Source organism: Moschus berezovskii, chromosome 1 (assembly GCF_049115385.1).
Source record: "Moschus berezovskii isolate FMDL1 chromosome 1, NW_MosBer_1.0, whole genome shotgun sequence".
NCBI lineage: Eukaryota > Metazoa > Chordata > Mammalia > Artiodactyla > Moschidae > Moschus > Moschus berezovskii.
The window spans coordinates 3,649,502-3,672,927 of NC_142460.1; the positions used below are offsets into that span (position 1 = coordinate 3,649,502).

The 23,426-nt window shown below is 57.9% G+C and overlaps 1 protein-coding gene across 4 annotated transcripts in view; it reads left to right on the plus strand.

Annotated features, from left to right (window-relative positions):
- PCBP3 (poly(rC) binding protein 3) overlaps positions 1 to 22,885 on the plus strand; it is a 232,573-nt gene extending 209,688 nt beyond the window's left edge. Inside the window, exons 10-18 of one of the 4 annotated variants that reach the window (XM_088834878.1) lie at positions 583 to 714; positions 1,422 to 1,550; positions 5,598 to 5,741; positions 8,383 to 8,424; positions 16,826 to 16,904; positions 17,327 to 17,386; positions 21,160 to 21,212; positions 21,661 to 21,830; positions 22,248 to 22,885. In XM_088834878.1, the coding sequence (XP_088691004.1) occupies positions 583 to 714; positions 1,422 to 1,550; positions 5,598 to 5,741; positions 8,383 to 8,424; positions 16,826 to 16,904; positions 17,327 to 17,386; positions 21,160 to 21,212; positions 21,661 to 21,830; positions 22,248 to 22,284 (846 nt within the window). In that variant the 3' untranslated portion in view covers positions 22,285 to 22,885. The remainder of the gene's footprint in view (positions 1 to 582; positions 715 to 1,421; positions 1,551 to 5,597; positions 5,742 to 8,382; positions 8,425 to 16,825; positions 16,905 to 17,326; positions 17,387 to 21,159; positions 21,213 to 21,660; positions 21,831 to 22,247) is intronic. The other 3 variants (XM_088834881.1, XM_088834874.1, XM_088834876.1) reach the window with 3 other exon arrangements.
- Positions 22,886 to 23,426: the final 541 nt, after the last annotated feature.

Here is a 23,426-nt window from a genome sequence, read left to right on the forward strand (position 1 = left end):
GCCTGTTCCCCAGAGCACAAGCCCTCAGGGAAGGCCTGGCACCTGGCAGTGAGGCAGCTGCATGGGGCCTCAGCCCTGTCCTCAGCAGCTGACCCCTGGGGTGGGCAACTTGGCTCAGATGTGGGCAAAGGAAGCCCAGATGTGGGAACCAACACCCCTTTATGTGTCTGTGCGCTTCTGCCAGTGAGTCAAACCTTAAGATGTTTATGTGTTTCTGATATTTTTGAAATTGTTTAGTTATTTGATGTCTTTACTGAGAGGATGACCAAGCTGGGGAGTCAATCTTTCTGTCCAATGTATCACCCTCTGTCTAGGCCCCTGTCTGCCCCACCAGGTCTGAAGGTCAGAGGTCAGACCCTGAGTCTGGGCACCCTGGGGGCCCAGACACACCCCACAGCAGCACTGTGACCCTGGGACAGGCCTGTCTGGGGGTCTCCTGGTGTTCTCCAGCCTCCCTCTCCTCATCACCTGTGCCGGGCCCAGCCTCGTAGGCCCTGCAACCAGCCCGGCCTGCCCCCTCCCCCAGCCCACCGCAAGCTTGTCTGGGATCTCACAATGGTGTGCATGCCTCTCCCTCCCCAGGACATCATCAACTCCATGAGCAACAGTCCGGCCACCAGCAAGCCTCCGGTGACGCTGAGGCTGGTGGTCCCTGCTAGCCAGTGCGGGTCCCTGATTGGCAAAGGCGGCTCCAAGATCAAAGAGATCAGGGAGGTAACAGCCCTCCTCCCCCACCCCAGGGCTGCGAGCCGGGCAGGTCAAGACTTCCCTGGGCAAAGCGCCGGCCCCCTCCCTGCTGACCCTGCAGCACGGAGCTGGGAATGGGGGAGGGACGAGCGCAAGGCAGAGAGACCAGGGGACCCCCGATGTGGGTGTCATGCACAGGCGCCAGGCCTGACTCCTAGGACGGGGCCCCAGCGCATGGGCTCTGCCCCCCAGGGAGGTGCCTGGGAGAACACTAAGCCACCCACTGGGGTGAGGTCGCCTGAGGTGTGACTCTACACCCACATGTTCATCTCCCAAGGAAAGCCTTCCTCTCTCAAGGGAGGGCAGCCCACGGCCTGACTGCTTCCAGGAAAGACAGCTATACAACTCAGGCCGCAAGACTGAAGTCCATCTTTGTTTGGGACCTCAAACTCCACAGAGAGGAAGAATTCCACATATGTGGGGAAAAAACCTGTCTGCTGAGATGCCCCTCCCTCCGCCCAGCATCAGCCCTCCTATACAGGTCCATGCTGGCAGCAGTGGGCTGAGCCAGATGGACGTGGCTGCCCACGGGTGCTCCAGATGGAGCATGCAGCGAGCGTGTAGAGGTGACCTGAGGCAGCGCCTCGTGGGCATCCCAAGGGCAGTCAGGACGTTTTGCTCCAGTGCACGCCGCCCACCTCAGCAGGGCCCCATCCAACATCCAGTCTCTCCAGTCCACAGGTGCCCAGGTCCAGGTGGCCGGGGACATGCTGCCCAACTCCACAGAGCGGGCAGTGACCATCTCGGGGACCCCGGACGCTATCATCCAGTGTGTCAAGCAGATCTGTGTGGTCATGCTGGAGGTACAGTCTGTCTGCAAGCCCGGGCTCCTCGCCCACCTGCCCCTCACTACACCCAGCCCTGCTTTCTGAGTGCTGGAGGTCTCAGGTGCCCTGAGGATTCATTTGGTCAGCGTTGCCTGGACTGGGCCTCAGGAATGAGCCCACACCCCTGACCCAGGCTCAAGGCAGCTTGAGTGAGAGCTGTGCAGAGTGTGTGGGCACCATGGGAGGGCTGCCAGTTCCACCACCTCAGGGTGGGAGCTCATCTCAGGATGGGAATTTGGGGAGAGAACACAGAAGGTGGTGGGGGCACGGGCCCTTCCAAAATCTATGGAGTTGAATGAAGAGTCCACGCAAAGGGACAGGCCTTATGGTGCACCTGTGTCCTGAAGACAGGTCTGTGCTAAAGACAAGTGTGCACTGGAGACAGGTGTGCATGGGAGTCAAGTGTACACTGGAGGCAGCTGTGCAAGGAGACAGCTATGCAGGGAGACAGGTGTGCATGTGGGGCAGGTGTGCCTTGGTGGCTGGTGTGTTGGAGAAGGGTCTGCACTGCATGCAGGTATGCACTGAAGTAGGTGTGCACTGGGGACAGGTGTTTACCTGGGGCAGGTGTGCATTGGATGCAGGTGTGCACTGGTGGCAGGTGTGCAGGAAGACAGGTGTATGCTGGGGGCATGTGTGCCCTGGAGGTAGATGTACACTAGAAACAGGCGTGGCCTAGAGGCAGCTATGGACTGGGGGCAGTTTTGTGCTGGAAACAGGTGTGCACTGGGGGCAGGTGTGTATGGAGTCAGGTGTACATCGGTGGCAGGTTTGTACATGAGACAGGCGTGCACTGGTGGCAGACGTGAACTGGAGGTAGGTGTACACTGTTGGCAGGTGTGAAGTGGAGACACGTACTGGAATCGGGTGTGCCCTGGAGACAGATGTGCTCTGGTGCAGATGTGCACTGGAGGCACATCAGGGCTAGAGATGCAGGTGGAGTGGACTGGCCCACACTGCCGCCAGGACCCCCTGACTGGACTATGTACAGGCACCAGAGACACTGCTGGGGTATAGCATGCTATACTTCTGAAAAGCACAGGAAAATGCCCAAATTGTGAAGACAGAAAGGACTGAAGGAAAGGATTAGCCAAAGGAGAAGCAAGGAAGGTGCAGCTGAGCAGGAAGGAACCTCTCTTAAAATTTTGAGGAAAATCCCAAGATTTAATTTTCAGTCCATATGCAACTGCTACAAGATTAACTAAAGTTGTCAATAATAGTTGCTGGTCTTTTTTAAGCTGAAATGAAGTCACTGTGGCTCTCACGGGAGGTTTTACTCGCTGTGCTGTTGCCTGGCCATCAGGTCCTCCTGCCCCACAGTGAAGCCATGGAGGGTCCCCCCTGCCTGACTGCAGTCCCACTCAGATGTTGGTTCCGGGGGCAGCAGGGACTCTCCCTCTTCTGTACTTGACCTGGTGCTAAAGCACCTTGTCCGACTTCTTCGAAAAAAGTTGGTATTGGTTTTATTTTCCTGAAGTGTGATATTAGGAAGTCAAAAAGATTATCCTGAACATTTTTTCTGCAGCACTCCCCACACTGGTCCTGGTTATGAACAGTGTCTTCCTCAGTCCTGGTGCTGGGACCATGAGTAGCCAAGAGGGCAGCTGGCCCGCAGGGCCTGGCAGCCCTAGTGTGCCAGACACCCCAGGAAGTGAGGAGGCCCATGCCGGCCTAGTGGGTGGCAGGTGCCACATGGGGGTGCAAGGCAGAGACGTGAGCCCCCTAGGATGATGAGGTCTGAGAGGACACATGGTCTCCTCACGCCTCCTCACATGTGGCCTTGCCTCTGCTGCGTTCATGGTCAGTCGTGGCCCCACAGAAGAGCCTGACCCGTAGGCTATAGTTGCTTGTGCCCCCAGGGCCGTGAGAGGCAGACTGAAACACACAGGCATGTGTGACGGGTCCTGGTGGAGGTGGGCGAACGAGGCCTCCTGTCACTGTTGTCACAAGGCTCCCAGGAGCGGCTGCCTACTGGGGAGGGAGCATTCTCACGCCCAGAGGCCCCCGGCCTGGCGTTAAATGAAGAGTGTATGGAGTTTTGAGCCCTGGGGTGGGGCCTCCACCTGGGAAATCCCCACTGAGGGAGGGCAGGGCTGCTCGAGGTGCGGCAAGTTAGGTGGAGAACGTGAGTGTCAGGGCCCCCGGGGAGGTGAGGCCCCCCTCCACCAGAAGTCAGAGGGGATGGGAGCTAGACATCAGGGCTGGTGGAGTGTGGGTGCTGCTGTTGGTGGGGTCAGAGGGCACCATGGAGCAAGGGTGATGGCTGAGGCTGAGCAGCACAGAGTCTACCCCCACCTCTGGGACGGAGTGGGGGCAGCAGTGGAAATGGTCATTCAGTGTAGTCACACTTCCTGCCTGGTGACCACGAAGCACCCTGAGACTGCAGAGAACCCCCTGAGAGGCGCCTGGTCACAAGCAAGGGCAAGCCAGAGATGGAGAGACAGGAGCCTCCTTTACCCAAACACAGGGCCTTGAAGCAGCCTCTGCATCACACAAGGTCACACAGCACAGCCAAGGTCACACAGCATGTCTAAAGGTCACATAGCACATCCAAGGTCACACAGCACGTCCAAGGTCACACAGCACATCCAAGGTCATACAATGTGTCTAAGGTCATACAGCACAGCCAAGGTCACATGGGTATCCAAGGTCACACAATGTATTCAGGTTCACACAACACAGCCAAGGTCACACAGTGTGTCTAAAGTCACACAGCACATCCAAGGTCATACAATGTGTCTAAGGTCACATAGCACAGCCAAGGTCACATGGACATCCAAGGTCAAACAGCATAACATCACAGAGCACAGTTAAGGTCACACAGCACATCCAAGGCCACACAGTGTGTCCAAGGTCACATAGCACAGCCAAGATCATACAATGTGTTCAAGGTCATATGGCCTTCCAAGGTCACACAATGTATTCAAGTAGTACATCCAAGGTCACACAGCATAACAAAGTTCATACAGTGCATTCAAGGTCAAGGTCACACAGCATAACCAAGGTTGCACATGTTCAAGGTCACAGTGTGTCCAAGGTCACACAGCATATTCAAGGTCACACAGCACAACCAAGGTCACACCATTGTGTTCAAGGTCATACAGCACATTCAAGGTCATTCTGTGTTCAAGGTTGCAGTAGCAGGCCAAGGTTACACGATGTATTCAAGGTCACACGGTGTTGCCTGGGCTGCAGAGTTGAAGCCACCAGCCAGCCTGTGGTCCCCACATCCCTGCGTGTGCCTCGGATGGGGGCACTCTGAAGTCCCGCTGCCTGGTGGAGGCATGGACTGGGCCTGGGTGGGCAGTGGCCTCAGGAGCTCCCTGCAGGGACAGGCTGCTCTGGTCCCCTAGCTCTGCCCCGGGCTGGTGGTGCAGCTGACTTGGGACTCCAACAACAGCCAGGCCCAACCCCGTGGACTCTGCTCCCAGGGAAGACAGTTGCCCAGGCAGCGGCTGGCAGCAGGCATGATTGCTTCTGACCCAGGGGTTAGGCTGACATCGTCAGACCCTGGCATATTTCTGGTACCTCTGACTATCGTGCACCCCAAGACAAGAATCCTAAACTTTTGGACACAGAATAGTGGAAGGAAATTGTAGCAGACCTCATCACAGCTGTGGACTATTTCATCTGGACTCTGAGGTGTATTAAATGATGACTCTTTTGTCAATAGTGAAGTTGGATGTTTCTAACTTTGCTGAGATGAGGCCAACTGAACATCAGCCCAGGCCAAGTGGAGCTTCACCCTGGGTCCAGAGTCCCAGGGCTCTTCCCGAGGACTGAAGGCAGAGGAGTCCCCTCCAAGCTCAGCTCCAGGGGAGGGTTGCGAGCAGGCAGGGCTGCTCCTCCCACCTCGCCCGCTGCCTCCTGCTGGTGGCTGAATCTAGGGTGGCGGCTCCTGGAGAACCAGGGGCTGGGGAGGGCTGGGTGGCACAGTGGGTGGGGCTCGGAAGGAGGCCTCATGACTGTCAGGCTGCGAGGCCACTCTAACACTCTGTCTCCCTCTCCTGTCCCTTTTCCTAGTCCCCACCGAAAGGTGCCACCATTCCCTACCGCCCAAAGCCCGCCTCCACCCCTGTCATTTTTGCAGGTGGTCAGGTAAGAGCCGACCCGCTCGCGGCCTCCACTGCCAACCTCAGCCTTTTACTGCAGCCCCCGCCGCTGCCCGTTAGTGCGCTCAGGTTTTCTCCCTTCTCACGTGCACGTCTCCCCACCCGCGCGGGCACAGAGCTCTCCCAGCCGTGGCCCGGCCGGAGCTGAATGTGGGCCCCGCAGCAGACTGCTGGGCAGTGTCCACAGATGGAACGGGCCCAGTAGGACCCTGGTCTGGGCTCAGGCCTGCGCTGTTGGGCAGCACTGCCCAGTCTAGTTTCCTGGTGCTTGTGATAAGCTCAGAGGGAAGAAGGGCCGGAGGTATTGCCAGGGGTCTTAGGACTCAGGGTTGAGATGACGGCGACTGTAAAAACTGGCACATTTCCCCTGAGACACGCGTTCCCGCACACATGTCCCTCCCAGCAGCACATGGGGAACCAGAGGAGGATGGAGGAGGCCCAGGTTACTCGGATGGTCCGCACCCTCCCACTTCCCCACACTGGCCGCAGGCCCAGGAGGCTGAGCACAGCTGCACTGCACACCGGGGGTTTGGGCAAGAGCCCCTGACCCTTCTCTCCCACCAGGAGGGGGTCATGGTGGTTTCTGTCTTCAGCCAGTGGTTGGCCTAGTGGGGCCGACAGAGGGGCCATGCCGTGTCTCCTGCCCTTGGGTGCCGGCCTCCACGGCAGGGTCACCGCAGCCTCGGTCAATGATTTTGCACACGCAGGCCAGTAGTGCCAGGGGGAGCTCTGCGTCCAGGCGGCGGTGCTGTGTGTTTGTTCAGGGAGAGTGAAGACGGAGGTCCTGGGTGCCCCAGGGCGGGGGAGGGGCTGAGAAGGAAAAGAGGCAAACGCAGCTCATCCATCCGCGTCTTCCCGCGCTGCCCTGCCCTGCTCAGTGAAGGAGCCTCATCAGATGGCCCGTCCCATCCCCAGCCTCCCACCCCTCCCCCACCCCCATCCCTCATCTCTCCCCTCTCCCCCACCCCTGTGCAGCAACAGCTGGGTCCCTGCTCCTGCAGCCGCCTTTGCGGTGCTTCCCTGGGGAGGGAGGCAGCAGTTCCCAGGGCCCATGGCTCAGAGCTCCTCTCCTCGCCCGTATCCAGGTCAGCGGGCAGGTTAGTTACCTGCCAGGCCTCGGCCTCGACGTGCGTGCAGGCAAGCCTGTGACAATTCCCGGTGGTGAAGCACAGGCTTTACTCAGAAGGGAGGCCGATTGACAAGAGCTGGAGCCCGGGCAGCCTCCTGGCCGTCGCCCACCCCCAGGCAGGGCAGCAAGGACACCGCCCCCGTGGGAGAGCAGCATCTTAATCTGGCCCCTGTGCCCTGGGGACAGCGTGAGTGGCCAGTGAGTGACTGGTCTTGGTTGTCAGCACCACAGGCAGCTGGGTGGAGGAGCCCGTGTACCAGGCCCTGGCCCCCGCACCCGAGTGCAGGATATGCTGCACGCCCAGCTTCAGAACCTCTCAGCCCGACTTTCCAGGGAAGTACTGGTCAGGCCCCTGATGCAGAAAGGTGTCTCCTGCCTCCCCAGCAGGTTCAGACCCCAGAGTCTGTCCAGGCAGAACCTACTGCCTGGGCTTGTCTCCACCTCTGTTCTGAGAGGATGGTGGGTGGCTGTGCACTTCAAATAGCACTAGCAACCCTGACGCCTGAGTGAGAAAAAGGTGTCAGAAGCGGAGAGCATCTGGGGTGGAGACCTGCAAGTCGGAGTGCGTGGGCAGTGCCCTCCAGGGGCACGGTGGCACAGCACCTAGTGGCATCTATACCGTTCCTGCAGATGGGCCTTGTGGCCCCAGGCGGCCCCGTGTTCACCGTCTCTGCTCGGGCTGCTTTCCTTCACTGTGAGGTGCCAGGCCTCAGCCGCCAGGGCTCCGCATAGGCCTCACCTGCCAGGGCTCCGCACCCACCCCCGGCGGGCGAGAGTGGCTCTGCAGCGCGCTCCCACAGCCCACGTCCTGCTGAAAGCCTTTGTCTTCACTCTCCCTCGACTCTGTGTGGTTTGTCTGTTGATTGGCCATGAGTTTCTGGAAGAATCTTTGCTGAGGGACTGTGGGGCAGGGGGCTGGGTGTGGGAAAGGCTGCGGGTCCCACACACTTGCTGTGGCTGCTCTGTGTCACCATCTTGAAGGCGAGTGACACGATGAAGCCCAACGAGACTCCCTGAGGGGCCGGACCACCGAGCGTGTGCTGCGCCTGGTCCCCTGGTGCCGGAAGGCGCGTACCAACCTGTGGCTGATTTGGGCACATTTCTTAATCTGACATTTGCAAAGTGGGGTTTGAGCCATCTTTTAAAGTTTTCTGTTTGGTTGTTTGGTTTTCTTGGGATAAGTTATTTCCTGAAAGTGTGTACTCTGATGGCCGATTAAACTCTCCAGTGTTAATAACCGTCAGTCCCCAGCAGGGGTCGACTGGATGGCGCGTAGCTATTTCCTATTGAGAAACAACAGGGTGAGAGCCGGACGTGTCCCACTACCACCCTGCCCCCACCCCATCGCATGTCTGGTTGGAGATCCAGCCACAAGGGACATGGGACCCCAGCCCCCAGTTTCCGGAGGGCGGGATTGCCTCTCCTATGTGAAGGGGAGAGCCTTAACAGAGAGCCGGGGCCCGCTGGCAGGGGAGCCTGCCCCAGGAGGCCCTCACTCTGTGAGGGCATGCAGTGAGGGGCCGTGTGGCCGCCGCTTCGCGAGCTGACGGTGTCTCTCTCTCTCCAGGCCTACACGATCCAGGGACAGTACGCCATCCCCCACCCAGATGTGAGTTTTCACTCTGCCCCTTCACCTCCTCTTGTCACCACTTCCCCCTCCCTGCATGCTGCTGTCAGTTGCTACTAATATTAATATTACACAATAATATTAATACGTTCTCCGTGTTCCTGACCTGTGTCGTATCCATATGGCCCCGAGTAACCTTTAACCTTTTAGCACTACTTCTCCCATGTGGAGGACTTGGCCTGGTGTCAAATTGTTCTGAGTGTGGCTGCAGTCCAGCTGTTCCTCCACACCAGGCCCTTGTGCAGTGGCCCCGGGCTGCTGTGTCCCTGGCACCCACCCTGGTGGGCGGGGACAGCTCAGGCCCTGTGTGCACCTGTCCAGGCAGGTGGCGTGCCATCAGCAGATGTGCTGGGACACCTTGGACGGGCGTTGGAACCTTTGGTGAAGCTGTGTGCTCCCTTTCAGGCCCAGTTGGAGCAAAGTCCCTGCACCCATGAGATCCCAGCCATCAGAAGCCCGTAGAGCAGACGAGGCTCTGTTCCACACCCAGGGCTGCTCCGGACTGTGTTCCAGTCTGAGTGTGGCACTGCTGCTGGAGGGCTGGGCACCCTGAGAGCCATGCAGGGAGAACCTTGGGGCCACAGGGCTGTACATGCGCTGAGCAGTGCAGTCTGCCCCGCTGGTCCCGGGTGGTGGGCTGCGGGGAAGAGGGGAGGGAATGGGCTCGTGTGCCACTGCCTCAGCTGCAGCGAGCGAGATCCCACCTGAGACGTGTCCTCTGTGCTGGGAGGATGCGTCCACGTGCTGCTTTGTGAGAGCCGGGGGGTGGGGTGGGGGTTTGTCCAGGCATAGGGGCCACGGGGGACCGTGATGCCTGCCAGTCTTCTGCAGATCCTCGCTTTTTTGAATTGGCAGGTTCAGAGCCAGTCGCATAAGATACAGAGCAGGGCAGGGAGGGTTTTAAGAATTAACTGACGCTAAGCACATGTGTGTGTTGAAAGCACAGAGATTCAATTCACTATCACTGCAGGAAATTTCTATTGGGTAGAAAAGAAATACTGACAGTTTATCCTTTAAAAAGCCTCACAGCGGCAAGTCAGATGGCAGAGAAGCTGATGGACGCAGGGCTGGGGGACCGCCCCCATGCTGCGTGGGGCTGCCTGCCCTCCTTGTCCCACTGACCATCATTGGCTGTGACCCAGGGAAGGCGGGGTGCTAGAGCCTGGGGTGGGGGAGGGCACGTCTCCTTGCAGAGTGAGTGCTCATAGTGCTGGGGGGCGTCCGTGAACCCAGGGGTGGCAGAGATCAGAGTGGAAGCCAGCTTCTGGGGTGGCACAGTCTTTGATCCCCACGGCTGGCAGTCTCTTGCCTTCAGAAAAGCGTCTGTACGAAAGCACATTCAGAACTTAGCACACAGCAACCTGGGTCAGAGGGGCCAGTTTACCCCAGTGCAGCTCGGACCCGGACCCGAGGCTGAGACGGGCAGCGCTGAGCGGGGCCTGTGCTCCCTACTGAGGCCTCGCACGCAGGCCACTGATACCAGGGGGCACAGGCGCCTAGCGAGCCCCAGGCACGTTGACTGGTTTGGTGGATTGGTTTTTGTATCAGTCGGTTGTTTTGTTCTTTCATGTGATGTTCTCAGTACCTCTTAAAAATGGGTAGTTTCAGATTTTTTTTTTTAATTTTTAAACTAATGTATAGCTGCTGTTGCGTAGTTGCCTTGAGGGCTCCTGTGAGGGCCACCGTGTCCCCCAGAACTGCATGTGCCGCGGAGCAGCTGTTGGGAAGGGAGCAGGACTCTGATAAAACACTTCTCTTGCAGAGCAGAGAGCTGACAGCTCGAACCGTCACTGACAAAGTCTGTTCCAAACAAACGGTAACGAGTGACAACGGCCAGGAAAGCGGTTTCATCTGAGCTTAATATTCAGTAGGATTTTTTTTAAAGCTTCGTTTCTTAGAGCAGACTTCACTGGTGGCTCAGACGGTAAAGTGTCTGCCTACATTTTGGGATACCCGGGTTCAAACCCTGGGTCGGGAAGATCTCCTGGAGAAGGCAATGGCAACCCACTCCAGTATTCTTACCTGGAAAATTCCATGGACAGAGGAGCCTGGTAGGCTACAGTCCTTGGGGCCGCAAAGAGTCAGACACAACTGAGTGACTTCACTTTCACTTTTCTTAGAGCACAAATATGATTATTATAGAAAGTACTAATTTATTTTACAAGAAAACTGAATACCCCATTTAAACATTTCAACTCCAGTGACTGACACAGTCATCTTCCTGAATCAGGCGTAGACCATAAGGAAATACATTTCCTGGAGCTGAGTGTTTCTTCATGTAGAATTAAAGCATGTGCAGTTTTTCCTGCTTTCTGGTTTACCCTACTTGAGAATCAGGGCCCCATCCTCACCAGTCTTCCTCCAGGTCCTCACCAGGCTCAGGCCTTGTTTCACCAGAATCCTCCTGGGACTCACAGCTCTCAGGCATTCAGAGAGGCCAGGGACCACTGAGTGGCTGGCCTGGGTCATGGCCGGTGGCCTCAGTCACAGCCGGTGGCCTCGATTACGGCTGGTGGCGGAAATGGTCCAGGACAGCTGCCCACTACCCCACGTGTCCTGCTCGAGGTTTCAGACACAAGGAAGGACCATGACAGCCACAACCCAGGATGCGGGAGCAAATGCAGAGCATCATCACCACTCTCTCCCCGCTCCACTCTTCCTGTTCCCATGCTGATTATACCAGGAAGGAGCTGTTTTCTTCCGGGAGAAGTGAGTCACCCTCAGGCACCCCACACGTGAGGATCTTATGTCTAGTCTTCAGAGTTCCCAAGTCACTCCCTTGCTCAGCGTCCCCTCCTTAAAGGGGCCTGGAAGCAAGCAGGATTGAGACCAGAAGTTGGGCTGGACCGACGGGAACCTGGGTGGACACTGCTCCCCGGGGTTCACAGGGAAAACATGGAGCTTCATGGAGAGAGCTCCAGAGCTGGGGTCCAGGAGCAGCAGATCTGTGGGTCCCCGTGACGCTGGGTCTCAGCAGAGGTATTGAGTACCTTGGGGGAAGGTGGGTGCTGCGTTGGCCAGGTCACTGCTTAGCAAGTAAGCAGTGGGGAAATTGGAAACACGTGCGTTATAGTGAGTGGCGGGAACCAGTGGCTCCTGTGCAGATGGTGGTCCCTGGGACCCCCTTCACAGTGACGCAGCTAGGATGGAGCGCCTTCCCCGCCTGCCTCCTCGGTGTCCCCCAGTCTCCCAGGGAGAGCCCTGCTGAGAGGGACCTGCATGGCTACCCTGCTGATGCCCACGCCTCTGGCTTTATTTTGGTGGTGGGGAGGCACCCTCAGCCTCACCTGCTGCAGAGCAGCTAACAGGACAGGTTGACTCCCCTCCCCACCCCTCCTCCAGGTTGCACACCCTCTCTGGCTGAGCTGAGCTGCTTTTCAGTGGCAGGGCTCTCAGCCCGCCCCTCCCAGAATCGGGACCTGCATTTTCACGACCCTGGATGACTTGTGTGCAAGGAGGACTGAGAAGGGAGAACCCGGATCGAGTCAGAGCCCCAGGAAGAGAGGATAGGCAGGAGAGAGGGGAGACTCTAAGAGACGATCGCAGGGAATTTCTCAGAATCGGTAACAAAGCAGTCCTCACACTCAGCAATCCCAACAAACCTCAAACAAGATCAACCCAAATCCTTCCTAGACGTGTCCAAACAAAGCCACATGACACCGGAGACCAAAGCACATCTTCTGAAGATGGAGGGAGAAAGAGTATCACAAAGGAGCAACGCAGGGGCCACAAGGGGGTGATGAAATAAAAGAAAACAACCATCAGAGGATCACCGAGGTACAGGTGTTTTTCAGACAAACAGCTGTGACCTTCTAAGGGGCGCCCTTCAGGAAAAGAAAAATGACTGCAGAAAGAAGGATATGAACACAAGCAAGAATGGTGAGCAAAGAAATCTGCCATCTCTTTCCTTTTAAAAGAAGCACAGATCAGAAAGAAAACACTGATATTTTTGTCTATTAAAGCGTGAACATCTGGGTCAACGAAAACACACTTTGTAAAATCAAAATCAATGCTAATTGCTGGGATTAACATACAGAACTAAATGGACCCCAAGAACACATCTGAGATTCAGGATGTGGCCGGGGGGATGAAAACGTCCTGGGACCGCTGTAGCATTCAGGAGGAGGCAAAGATGCTGAATTAGGGCTGCAGGTGTACTTGGTACAGTTCCAGGGTGGTGGCTAACAGAGAAGTGTTCACTTCTGTAGCTTCATTAAAGGTGTGTGTGGGCGGGGCCATGGGTGACCGGAAAATATCATTAATCAACACAGCAGAAAGGGAAAGAGAAGCCCTGGACGATCAGGGCAACTAAAATAAGACAACAGAAATTTCTGTACATCTATGGTGACCAGAGTAAGAGAAACTTTCCAGTTAAAAAACAAAAGTCTGTCAGATTTTTAAAAAATAAATAAATAAGCAAACAAAAACAAAAATGTTTTCAGTTTTATTTCAAAGGGCACACCTAAAGAAGGACCTAGACAAATTTTTTTTTAAAAAAAGGAAAAATATAGGAAAATACACAAAGAAGCAATATACTAGTATTATTATTATCAGTGGGGAGAAAAACAAGACTTGAAGGCAAGCCACTTACTCATTACTTATTGATAAATTGTTCAGTTCACTCAAAGAAAGCAATTTAAATTTGTATGCACCTAAAACACAGCTTCAGACATATGTAAAGGAAAAAATTAACAAACCATTAGGGGAATCTGACAGACATTGCAGCGGAGCCTGAACCATGTAGACAAGAAGGAAGAGATTCTGACAGTCCCGCCTGAGCCGAGTTAACCAGCGTGCCCTGAGCACTCCCAGCACAGCTGCCGGACCCACGAGAACACTTACGAAGCTCCGCGACACACAGAGCACAGACTCACCGTCTCTCAAGAGTTGGAATCAGACAGACAACGCTCTCCCACAAAGCAGTAAGTTAAAATCAATAGTTAAAAGGTGATTAAAAAACCCAAAATCTTGTCCTTATTGAAACGTAAAGCAGAGCAGAAGAGCACAGTGAAAGGAAAGACACGTAACCCTCCTGGACAGGACATCAGGGGTCCTCCCAGGTTGAGATGCAGATACTGCAGAAGTGACACAAAGTCCCTACTGCTGTTTTATGTGAAAGAGCAAAGGCCCAAGCCAGCAAGCTGGTCACACAGAGAACATCTGATGGGAAACAAAGCAAGCACTCCGCCTGTACCGAGAACTTCAACAACGAGAGAGAAAGCTGTAGCACTTTTAGAAGAAAACATAGAATATCTTTCAGTTCACAGAAGCACAAACTGTAAAGAAAACTGATGAATCTGACCACGTTAGAATTTTGAAATTTGGTTTCTCTCAAGACTCCATAAGGAGATTGGGCAAAAGATCTTTCTAGTACATGGAGTGGAACTAGAATGAGAATCTGAAATATGTAAGCTCACATGAATCAGCAGAAAACAGCCCGGTAGAAAGATGGGCAGAGGACACGGGCGAGCACTTCACAGGAGAGGAGACTCCCAGCCGGAACCACGCAGCGGGTCCCTGGGTGTGCATGCGGCTGTGTGCTTGTGAGTTCCCTCCTGAGCACTCATCTGTGCTTTATACCCTGACTCGGTTCAGCGGGAAGGGCGGGTCATGGAGAAACATCTGTGATGTGGCACCACCTCCCCTCCTTTCTTCCCTCAAAGCCTGGCCAGATTTGTGGTAGAAATGCCTCAAAAAGTGGGTTGTCCCCTCAGCACCCAGTGCTCTCCTTCCTTCACAAGATAAAGAAACGGAGCCCCGTTAAGGAGAAACCAAGACAGGAAGATATCAGCTGACATCCAGCGGTCCCCGACTCGGGGGAGGGCTTCCCTGGGCAGCCCCGTCCGGCCAGTCCTTCCCCAGGTGTCACCTTACATCCGTGGGTGCCGGAGGGGGTTATGTGTGCTGTGGCCACTGTTTCACGAAAGGCAGCAGGTACGTGCAGGAGGACAGGTCAGGGTCGGAGCAGATGAACCCCTGGTGCAAGCACAGCCCTTCCCCTGGGTCGTCCAGTTGTGCCCGTAACACGTGTGGTGGCGGACTCATCTGTTTAACTGGGAGACAGAGGATTATCCCCAGTGTGGGGGGCAATGGGCAGCCCAGTGGGGAGCCTTGTGAGTGTGCGGTGTTCCTTCACCCAAATCACGCGGCAGCACTTCTGCAGCCTGCCTGCCGCCCATGTGGGGTCCGTTTCCCAGCTATGCCCGTGGCCGCAGTGCTGGTCGGAGCTGGAGCCGACTCGGGTCAGTTCTCCTGCCCCTAGAGCCCCGATCTGCCCTGCTGTCCTGTCCAATGTACAGCCGTGCGCTCCCAGGGACTCGGGGACAGAGGGAGAGGGCCCTGCCCTCGTGGCGACAGTACAAGCCCAACCCCGGCTGGGATGGAGTCGTGGACCCAGAGCCAGAAGCAGCCCAGCCGAGGCCCTGCACACAACGCAGGCCTGCTCCTGGAGCTCCCCGCTGGCCCCCGGCCCCTGGGTGAAGGGGCTAGAGCCCCCAGGGGAAGGGCTGGGCCCCACCGCACTGTCCATGCCCCAGTGAGGCGTCTGCAAGAAACCCACAGGTGGCCTGCCTGCACTTCTGAGGATATGGACGGCCACCTGGCTGTTTGTTGTCTCTGGACTTGGGTCTCTTCCTCCATCCTAGGAGCTCTGTCCCCTCCTCAGCCCCCCTTCTAGCCCTCTGTGTACGTGGACTCGGGGCACATCACCTGCCCAGCGTCCTAGTGACCCAGGGTGACTTGCTGTGCTCTGGGGTGGGGATGGTTTGCCGGACAGTCGGTGCTCCCACCATTCTCATCCTCATGCCTCCAGCGCCCGTGGGTCCTCGCCATCTTTCTCTTGACATGTCTCTGGAAGAGGGAGCTGAGCAGCAGGGTCCCCTGCCCGTCAGCCTCTTCAACGGGGTTGTCTTGCCTGTGGTGCAGCAGTTGCCGGTCACCGCTCACCTCTCCTCCCCAGGGCGTGGGCTGGTGTCCCCATGACAGTGATTCCTGGGTGTGCTCTCCTGACATCTCAGGCTGCTTCTGTGCATGTCCGCTCAGGTCACCCTGAGCCCATGGTGTCGGGTCCCTGGGCTGACATGCCAGGCAGCAGTGAGCTGTAAGCCCCAGTCCCACCTCACTGGGGACTCTCAGAGTCAGACTTGGTCAGACTCTCTGACCCCGGGTCACCCCGTCCCCTCCTCAGAACCGCCAGACGTGACAACTGAGTGGGATGAGGCCAGTTCTCCCCGCGCCCCATCTCATCAGGGACTCCCAGAGTGTGCCCGGCCCACGGGGGCCCAGCAGCAAACCCACTCCTCTGTCACACAGGGGCTCACCCTCGAAGGCCGGGACATCAGAAATCCCAGTGTTTGTCCTTCTCTTCCCCCCACAGACTCTGCAGGATGGGACCAATGGGGTGACTGGTCGGATCCACGTCTCACCTGGGGATGCCCACAACTCTCCTCGGGTGACCCCACCTTGCAGCCACAGGGCTCGGTGGAGGCCTTAGGGCCCTGGAAACACTCAGGCTAGGCTTCCTTTGTGAAGGTCGGGAGTTGCGAGTATGTCCTGGAATGACCTGTCCTTCCATCTGCTCTGCTGGAGATGTGGGGCCAGTGGGTGAGCCAGGGCTAAGGACACATCCAGAAGTCTCCAAGGCCTGGGGTGGGGTTTAGACAGCCCTTCTTAGGTGGCCAGGGCTCACCATGGTTACCTCCATTCTCTGTTGTTTTTAGTGCTTATTTAAGAAGTGAGGCTCAGATAAAGTAACTAAAGAAACTGCGTTTCAAAGCCTCCCACGAAAGTCTAGGGGATGGGGGACAAAGGTCAGGTCACAAGGGACGAGGGAAGGGTGCAGGCGGAGCTGGCCCCACGGGAGCCCGGCACCCTCCTGGCTGCTCTGCAGCACCCTTGGCTCCGTAGCACCCTCGGGTGGAGCCGCCCAGCCCTCTGCCTGTGACCCCCGAGGCCCAGAAGGCGGGCCGTGGGCTGTGGGCCTGCAGGGGGCCCCCACTGAGTCAGCCCCTGGGTGGACCCGCTATCTGGACCCAGTGTGCAGAAGGGAGGGCGCGGGGGTCTCCCGCCCACACGCCTGAGTCCCATGAGTGACAGTGTGGCGTTGAGGCTTTTAAGGGCCCTGCCAGTCCTGCTCCCTGGCTCTAGGCCTCCCCTGTGAGCCCAGGAGCCCGCCTGACCGGGGCTGAGGGGTGGAAGGACTCAGTGCCTGCCGGCCGACCGTGGCCCATTGGCTGTCCCAGGCCAAGTCCTCGCTGCCGCTGCGTCCGCCATGTGTCGCATGGCCCCCTCTATCTGTGAAGACTTCTGTTGCGCGTTTCTAATTTGGTGTGACTTGTACTCGATAACAATAACCTTCTTAGCTCTCGTGTCCCTCCTACCCCAGCAGTTGACCAAGCTCCACCAGCTGGCCATGCAGCAAACCCCCTTTCCTCCCCTCGGACAGACCAACCCTGCTTTCCCCGGTACGTACCCAGCCGCCCTTTCTGACCTCTCTTCTCACCCGGGGCCTTTCTCTCTCCGAGCGTCTGTGTTCAGGGCAGCGAGCGGAGCAGGTAGGGCTGTCTGAGTGCTGGGGCACAGCGCTGGGCATGCTGCCGCGGGCGGGCAGGGATCTGTCTGGTGTCTCTGTGCGAGTCAGTCACCCCACAGCTGGCCTTCCTGAAGGAGACGCCTCCCCCTCGAGGGTTCGTCCTGCTCTGCTGCCCGCTGGCCGTTGGGGAGGTCCTCCTGCAGGAGGCTGTACACCCGCAGGGTGCTCTGCCCGGACGGCGCCCCCGTAGCGCAGGGAGGCGCACCAGTCAGACTTTGAGCTTCCCTAGTTGAAGTGACCTTGCTTCTCTCCTTGAGGGCAAAACATTAAATCTGTTTCTTCTTTGCTCTCCAGGAGAAAAGCTGCCTTTACACTCCTCCGAAGAAGCTCAAAATCTGATGGGCCAGTCGTCAGGTAAAATAAAACCACGCTAAATGGAGAGCCAGCAAGCCACCTGGCGGGTGGAAGGGGCCAGAGGGCCACTCGCTGAGCGCCTCAGGGGAGGGCTGCCACCATCTGGGGCTGGCCCGAGTGTCCACTCCAGGTCTGCACATGCGACTCCCGGCTTTCACCTATGGCTCTGCAGTCGCGGTGATGGGTCAAGTTTCTGCCAGTGCTTGGGGCAGAGTGGCCCCGTCAGGTGGAAGGTCATTTATCCTCCCAGGGGCACAGCATGCGGGGCTGGAGGGAAGGGCCGACCAGGCTGTGAGTTTTCATAGGAGAGAAGACCACTCTGGGGTGGATCTGCACTGAACACCTCCTGATGTGGCAGGGCAGGTGTGGATCCCTAGATCCAGTCACCCAGGCTTGGAGCACAGGGCGTGGCTCCTGACAGGCTGTTTGGGAGCAAGGCCACTGGAAGCGTGTGCCCTGGACTTTGCAAGGACCCTGTGACAGAGGCGCCTGCCATGCTCTGACCCACTCCCCATGCAGGCCTGGATCAGAGCAGAAGAGCGAGGGTCCGGCTTATGGGGAAGCCGGAGAGGGTCTCAGCCGCTGCCCCCACTGCTGTTCTGGACCTCGGGGCATCTGTCTGTCGTCTGTCCCTCAGGACCACAGGGGCCCGGCTGAGACCCCGGGGCTCAGGGGTCGTCTCTCGAGCTGAAATCCCAGCTCTGATGGTCTGTATGCTTGCTGTGGGTTTCTTCTTGGTGCGGCTTTTAATTAAGCTAATGGAGATTTTAATGAGTGGAAATTAGAGGAACAGAATAATTTTGATTCTGGAACTGGATACCAACCTCTGCACAGTTCTGTATCTGGGTGATAACACGTGTCCAGGGGCTCTGTGCAGCCCTCTGCCATTTACAGTGAGATTTCATTAACCACCCAGCTCTGGTCTCTGGGAGACTGTCTGGGGTCCCCCAGGGCCTGGCCTTCCTGGGAAGAATGCTCCCTCACCACACCCCAACCCCACCACAGCCCTCCCAGCGTGACCTCAGAGACCAGGGACTCGTGTTAACACATCCCCGTGATGATCTCCCTCTTCAGGGCCCCTGGGACCCTTGGAACTCAGGTGCACATACACCCCCATGCACACACACACACACACACACCCTCCACGTGCATGGACACACACGCCCCCCATGTACATATGCATACACGCCCCACGATGCACATGGGCACACATGCACCCCATGTACAAATGCACACATGTGCCCTCCATGGACACAGGCTCACATACTCCCCATGAATATGCACACACACACACATCTATGCACACAGGCACACACACACCCCATGCACATGCACACATATGCCCTCCCATGCACACACACACACACACACCCCACGTGCACAGGTACACATATGCCCTCCCATGCACACACACCACATACACACACACCCCCCACGTGCACAGGTACACAAAGCCCCCATGCACATGCACACATATACCCTCCCATGCACACACACACACACCCCATGCACATGCACACACACATGCACACACACACCCCCCACGCGCACAGGTACACAAAGCCCCCATGCACATGCACACACACCCCCATGTACATATGCACACATACACCCCACACACACGCACACACACCCATGCACACAGGTACACAAACCCCCCATATACATATGCACACACACCCCATGCACATGCACACATATGCCCTCCCATGCACACACACACACCCCCCACGCGCACAGGTACACAAAGCCCCCATGCACATGCACACACACCCCCATGTACATATGCACACATACACCCCACACACACGCACACACACCCATGCACACAGGTACACAAACCCCCCATATACATATGCACACACACCCCATGCACATGCACACATATGCCCTCCCATGCACACACACACACACCCCACGTGCACAGGTACACAAAGCCCCCATGCACATGCACACACACCCCCCACATACATGCACACACACCCCATGTGCACACACACACACACACACACCCCACGTGCACAGGTACACACACACACACACACACACCCATGCACATGCACACGCACATGCACACACACACCCCCCACGTGCACAGGTACACAAAGCCCCCATGCACATGCACACACACCCCCATGTACATATGCACACACACACCCCACATACACACACACACACACACCCATGCACACAGGTACACAAACCCCCCATATACATATGCACACACACCCATGCACATGCGCACACACGTGCCATGGCAGCAGGTCAGGAGGCTGGACGGGCTGACCTCACCCTGAGGCTGCGTCACACTCTCCCCGGCATCTGGGACTTGTGCAGGAGAGGCAGTGCTTGCGACTCCTGAGAGGAAGCTCACCGCTGGGATTGCTTTAGCACCTTTGCAACAAAGTCCCCTCGTTTGGAAAACACAAGCCAGGGGAGCAGGTGTGATCCCCAAACCAGGAGTCCTTGCATGATACTCAGGACCAAGGAAGTCCCTGAGGTGACGTTTTAAATGTCACTGTTGATTGAATGTGCGTGCAGATGGACAAGGGACTGGTAATTGTGTTGAAAGTACCTTTATATAAAAAGATAAAGAGCAGGCGCCCCAGGTTTAGCTGCGTAAGAGAAACTGACGGGCGGCTTGGGGTGAGTTGGTTTGTTTGGCACAGTTGACCCCTGTGCTCCACGGGCCCCGGAACATCCTCCGCCTCGCCAGGTCCCTGTGCTTGAGACACCGGGGGCCACCGCACATCTTGTTCCAGGGACATGGCTGCTGTAGAGGAGGACATGTGGGCAGGGACCGGGCAGTCCCGTTTGTCAGGAGCCCCTGGGCACGTGGGGATCAGGCTGAGGGGCAGGGACCAGCAAGAGAGGAGCAGGGGGTAGGCAAAGGGCTCAGGTTCCGAAATGTTCTGAACTCTGGAATGGTCCAGAGAGCGGCGCCTGCGATGCCTGGCTGCAGGGGCGAGAGGGGTGGGGCCGAGGCAGGACGGCGGGGTCGCAGCCACAGGCTTGAGCTTGAGCTGCCTCCTGACAGGGTGGAAGCGCCAGCTATGAAGGAGCACTCTGCCCGGTGATTGCCTCCCTCTCCTCGGGGCCCCTCAAGGCCCCCCGTTTTGTGGTCACTGTTTCTGAAGCAAGTGTGGGACTTGTCCTCGATCCTGAGAGGCTGGCTGTGACTTAGTGGGTCCTGAGCTGGGATTTGTAGAGATGGAAGCTGCGACGTATGAGGAGCTGGGCCTGGGTGCTCATCTTCGGCCCAGACACCCTATGGAAAGGCACGTCTTCCCCGGCCCGGCTCTCGGTCCAGCCTCCCTGCCCCAACACTGGAAGTGTTGTAGGGGGGCCGGAGCCACGGGGCCTGCAAGGGAAGTGGGGGATGGCTGGGGCAGCAGAGGCGGCTGTGCTGGCGAGTCTGGGGCACCCAGGGCTGGTGTGACCAGCATGGCCTGCACACAAGGGTATCTGAGCGATGTCTCAGGAGACTGTGCCACATGGCAGACAAGTGACGCAAGTTATACCCAGAAGGAAAAGGGGAACCGCCTCCTGCCAGGTTCCTTCTCCCTGTTTGGGAGATGCTGGGTCAGGAGAGGGGTGGCAGCTGGGACCCAGAGCTCACAGGCCCCAGCCCCCAGCTGTTCAGACCCTGCCCTGGGCAGTCCCCAGCCCTGCCTGCCTGTGGCCGAGTGGGGAGCGGAGTTAGGTGCCCGCGTGGTGGGAACAGCCTTCACCCAGCCCTCACCCACCTAACCCTGTCCTCTCGCTGTGCCCAGGTCTGGACGCCAGTCCCCCGGCCAGCACTCATGAGCTCACCATTCCCAATGATGTGAGTACGTCCAGCCTCGCCTACCCGAGCCAATGTGCACCCCCGCCCCGTTAGGCAGCTGAATGCCCTTAGGGATGGGTGACATCACCCCCAAGGTACCAGACGGGAGGGACAGCAGCCTGGGGGCATGGTGATGGCTGGGGACATGCCTCTCCAGCTCCTGTGTCCATTCAACATCCCTCCAGCCCGAGAGTGCAGCCTAGAGGGGCCAGCGTGGCCTCAGGCCCCCAGAGGACACTGAGCCGGGTGAGGGATCTCCATGACTGCAGGCTCTTCATTTAACGGGACTTCCTACAGTCGAGGCCTCGTGGCTCCCATCCTCCAGCAGAAGTGGAGGCGTGACTCTGGGGGGAACCAGGGGAGGGACCAAGGCAGCGGGGCCCCCAGCTCCCCTTGTGTCAGGCCACAGTGGATTCTCTCCAAGATGCTCCTGCATCCTTTCTTCCAGCTAATAGGCTGCATAATTGGACGCCAAGGGACCAAAATCAATGAAATTCGACAGATGTCTGGAGCGCAGATCAAAATCGCCAATGCCACGGAGGGGTCATCAGAGCGCCAGATCACCATCACGGGGACCCCAGCCAACATCAGCCTTGCCCAGTACCTCATCAACGCCAGGTGAGGACCTGGGTGGGGCCTGGACTGGCCTGCCTCCTGGGGTTCTCTTCTGGGGGTGGGACGTGCTTGGGGAGTCTCCAGGTGACACAGGACCACACGCTCCTCTGTCCTTTCACCCTTGACTTCCACCCTCCAGCCGTGCCCACGTGGCCCCATGCAAGTCGCTGGGCGTTGACACCCTACATAGCATCCTGGGGGGAGCCCCATGTCCACGCCTCCCTGGCAAGGCGACTCCTGCACCTCTTCCCACAGTGGCGGCAGAAATGGCCATGGCAGCCTGGGCCCGTCACATCCCCCACACCCCAACCCCATGTGGTGGCTGGCATGCAGGCCCCAGGCTGTGAAGGAGGGGTCAGGACTCAGGACACCTCGCCCGTGAGAACGGTGACCCATGACCTGTGCCCTTGTCTCTTCCAGGCTGACGTCCGAGGTCACCGGGATGGGCGCTCTCTAACCCCACCGCGCCCCCACGCTCACCACCTGTGCAGACTGCCCCCCGCCCCCTGCAGATGTAGAGGTTTCTTTACCAACAGAAGCTATCTGTGCCTGCCCTAGACCTGTGCCCACAATGCTCCAAGTGTGTCTGGGGCCCCCGGCTCCGCCCTGACACTGCTCCAAGTTCATTTACGCCTGCTCCTCACGCGTCGGCATGCCATGTCCATTATTTTAAAGGCTTTGTGGCCACTCCCATCTGTGACGCTCTAGAAACGTCGTTCCTTAGTGTCCGTGTAACCTTTTTAAGACTCGGTTTGACATGTGGATGTTGTCTCCGAGGCCCCAGAGCTGTGTCCGCAGGAAGCCGCCCCTCCCGGTTGCCCTCGGCCTTGTCTCCCATGGCCGCACAGGTCAGCACCGGGTGGGGTGCACATCTCCCTATGTCCGAGCGCAGGAGAGTGGAGGGCTCGGGGTTGTGACAGGGGAGGATGGAGCGGGCTGCTGGGCCCTGGGTGTCTGTCTTGGGGCTGACAGTGTGGACCAGCTGGGAGGCACCTCTGCACTGGGTCCCAGTTCAATAAATGATGCGCGCTGCCCCTCATCTTGGACTCCTCTCTGTGACCCCCACCCCTCCCCCACCTCAGACATACCGAGGAGCCGCTTCACCTTCTCAGACAAACTGAGATTCCACCTGCTCCCACCTTCAGGGTTCAGCTTGTAAGGGGCTTGCTCCTCTGACTTCTGCCAAGCTGCTTGGATGGCAGAGATGTAACCCCAAATCCAGCATCTGCGAGTGAGGCCATCCCCTCCCCTGGTCACACTGCACTCTGTGGCCCTGAGCTTCCCAGTGGGTGCCCAGCCCTCTCCACCGCCCCCCAGCTTAGCCCACCTGTGCTCCCACAGAACCCACTGCACACCTCTCCGTGCTGAAGCCCGGGGGACCCAGGCCCAGGGCACAGGGCTGCCTTGTTGTGTGGCCCTGGGCCGCATGGGCACCGCCTCCTTGGGCCAGATCTGGGCTCATGGGTGCTGTGGCAGGGGGGGCTCTGGAAGTGAGGCGAGGCCAAGCCCCTGCCGCGGGCACCACCCCGCTGCATGACTGAGAGTCCGAGCAGCCCAGGGGGCTCTTCCTCGGTGCCCACCCCTCAGCAGGAGCTCTGT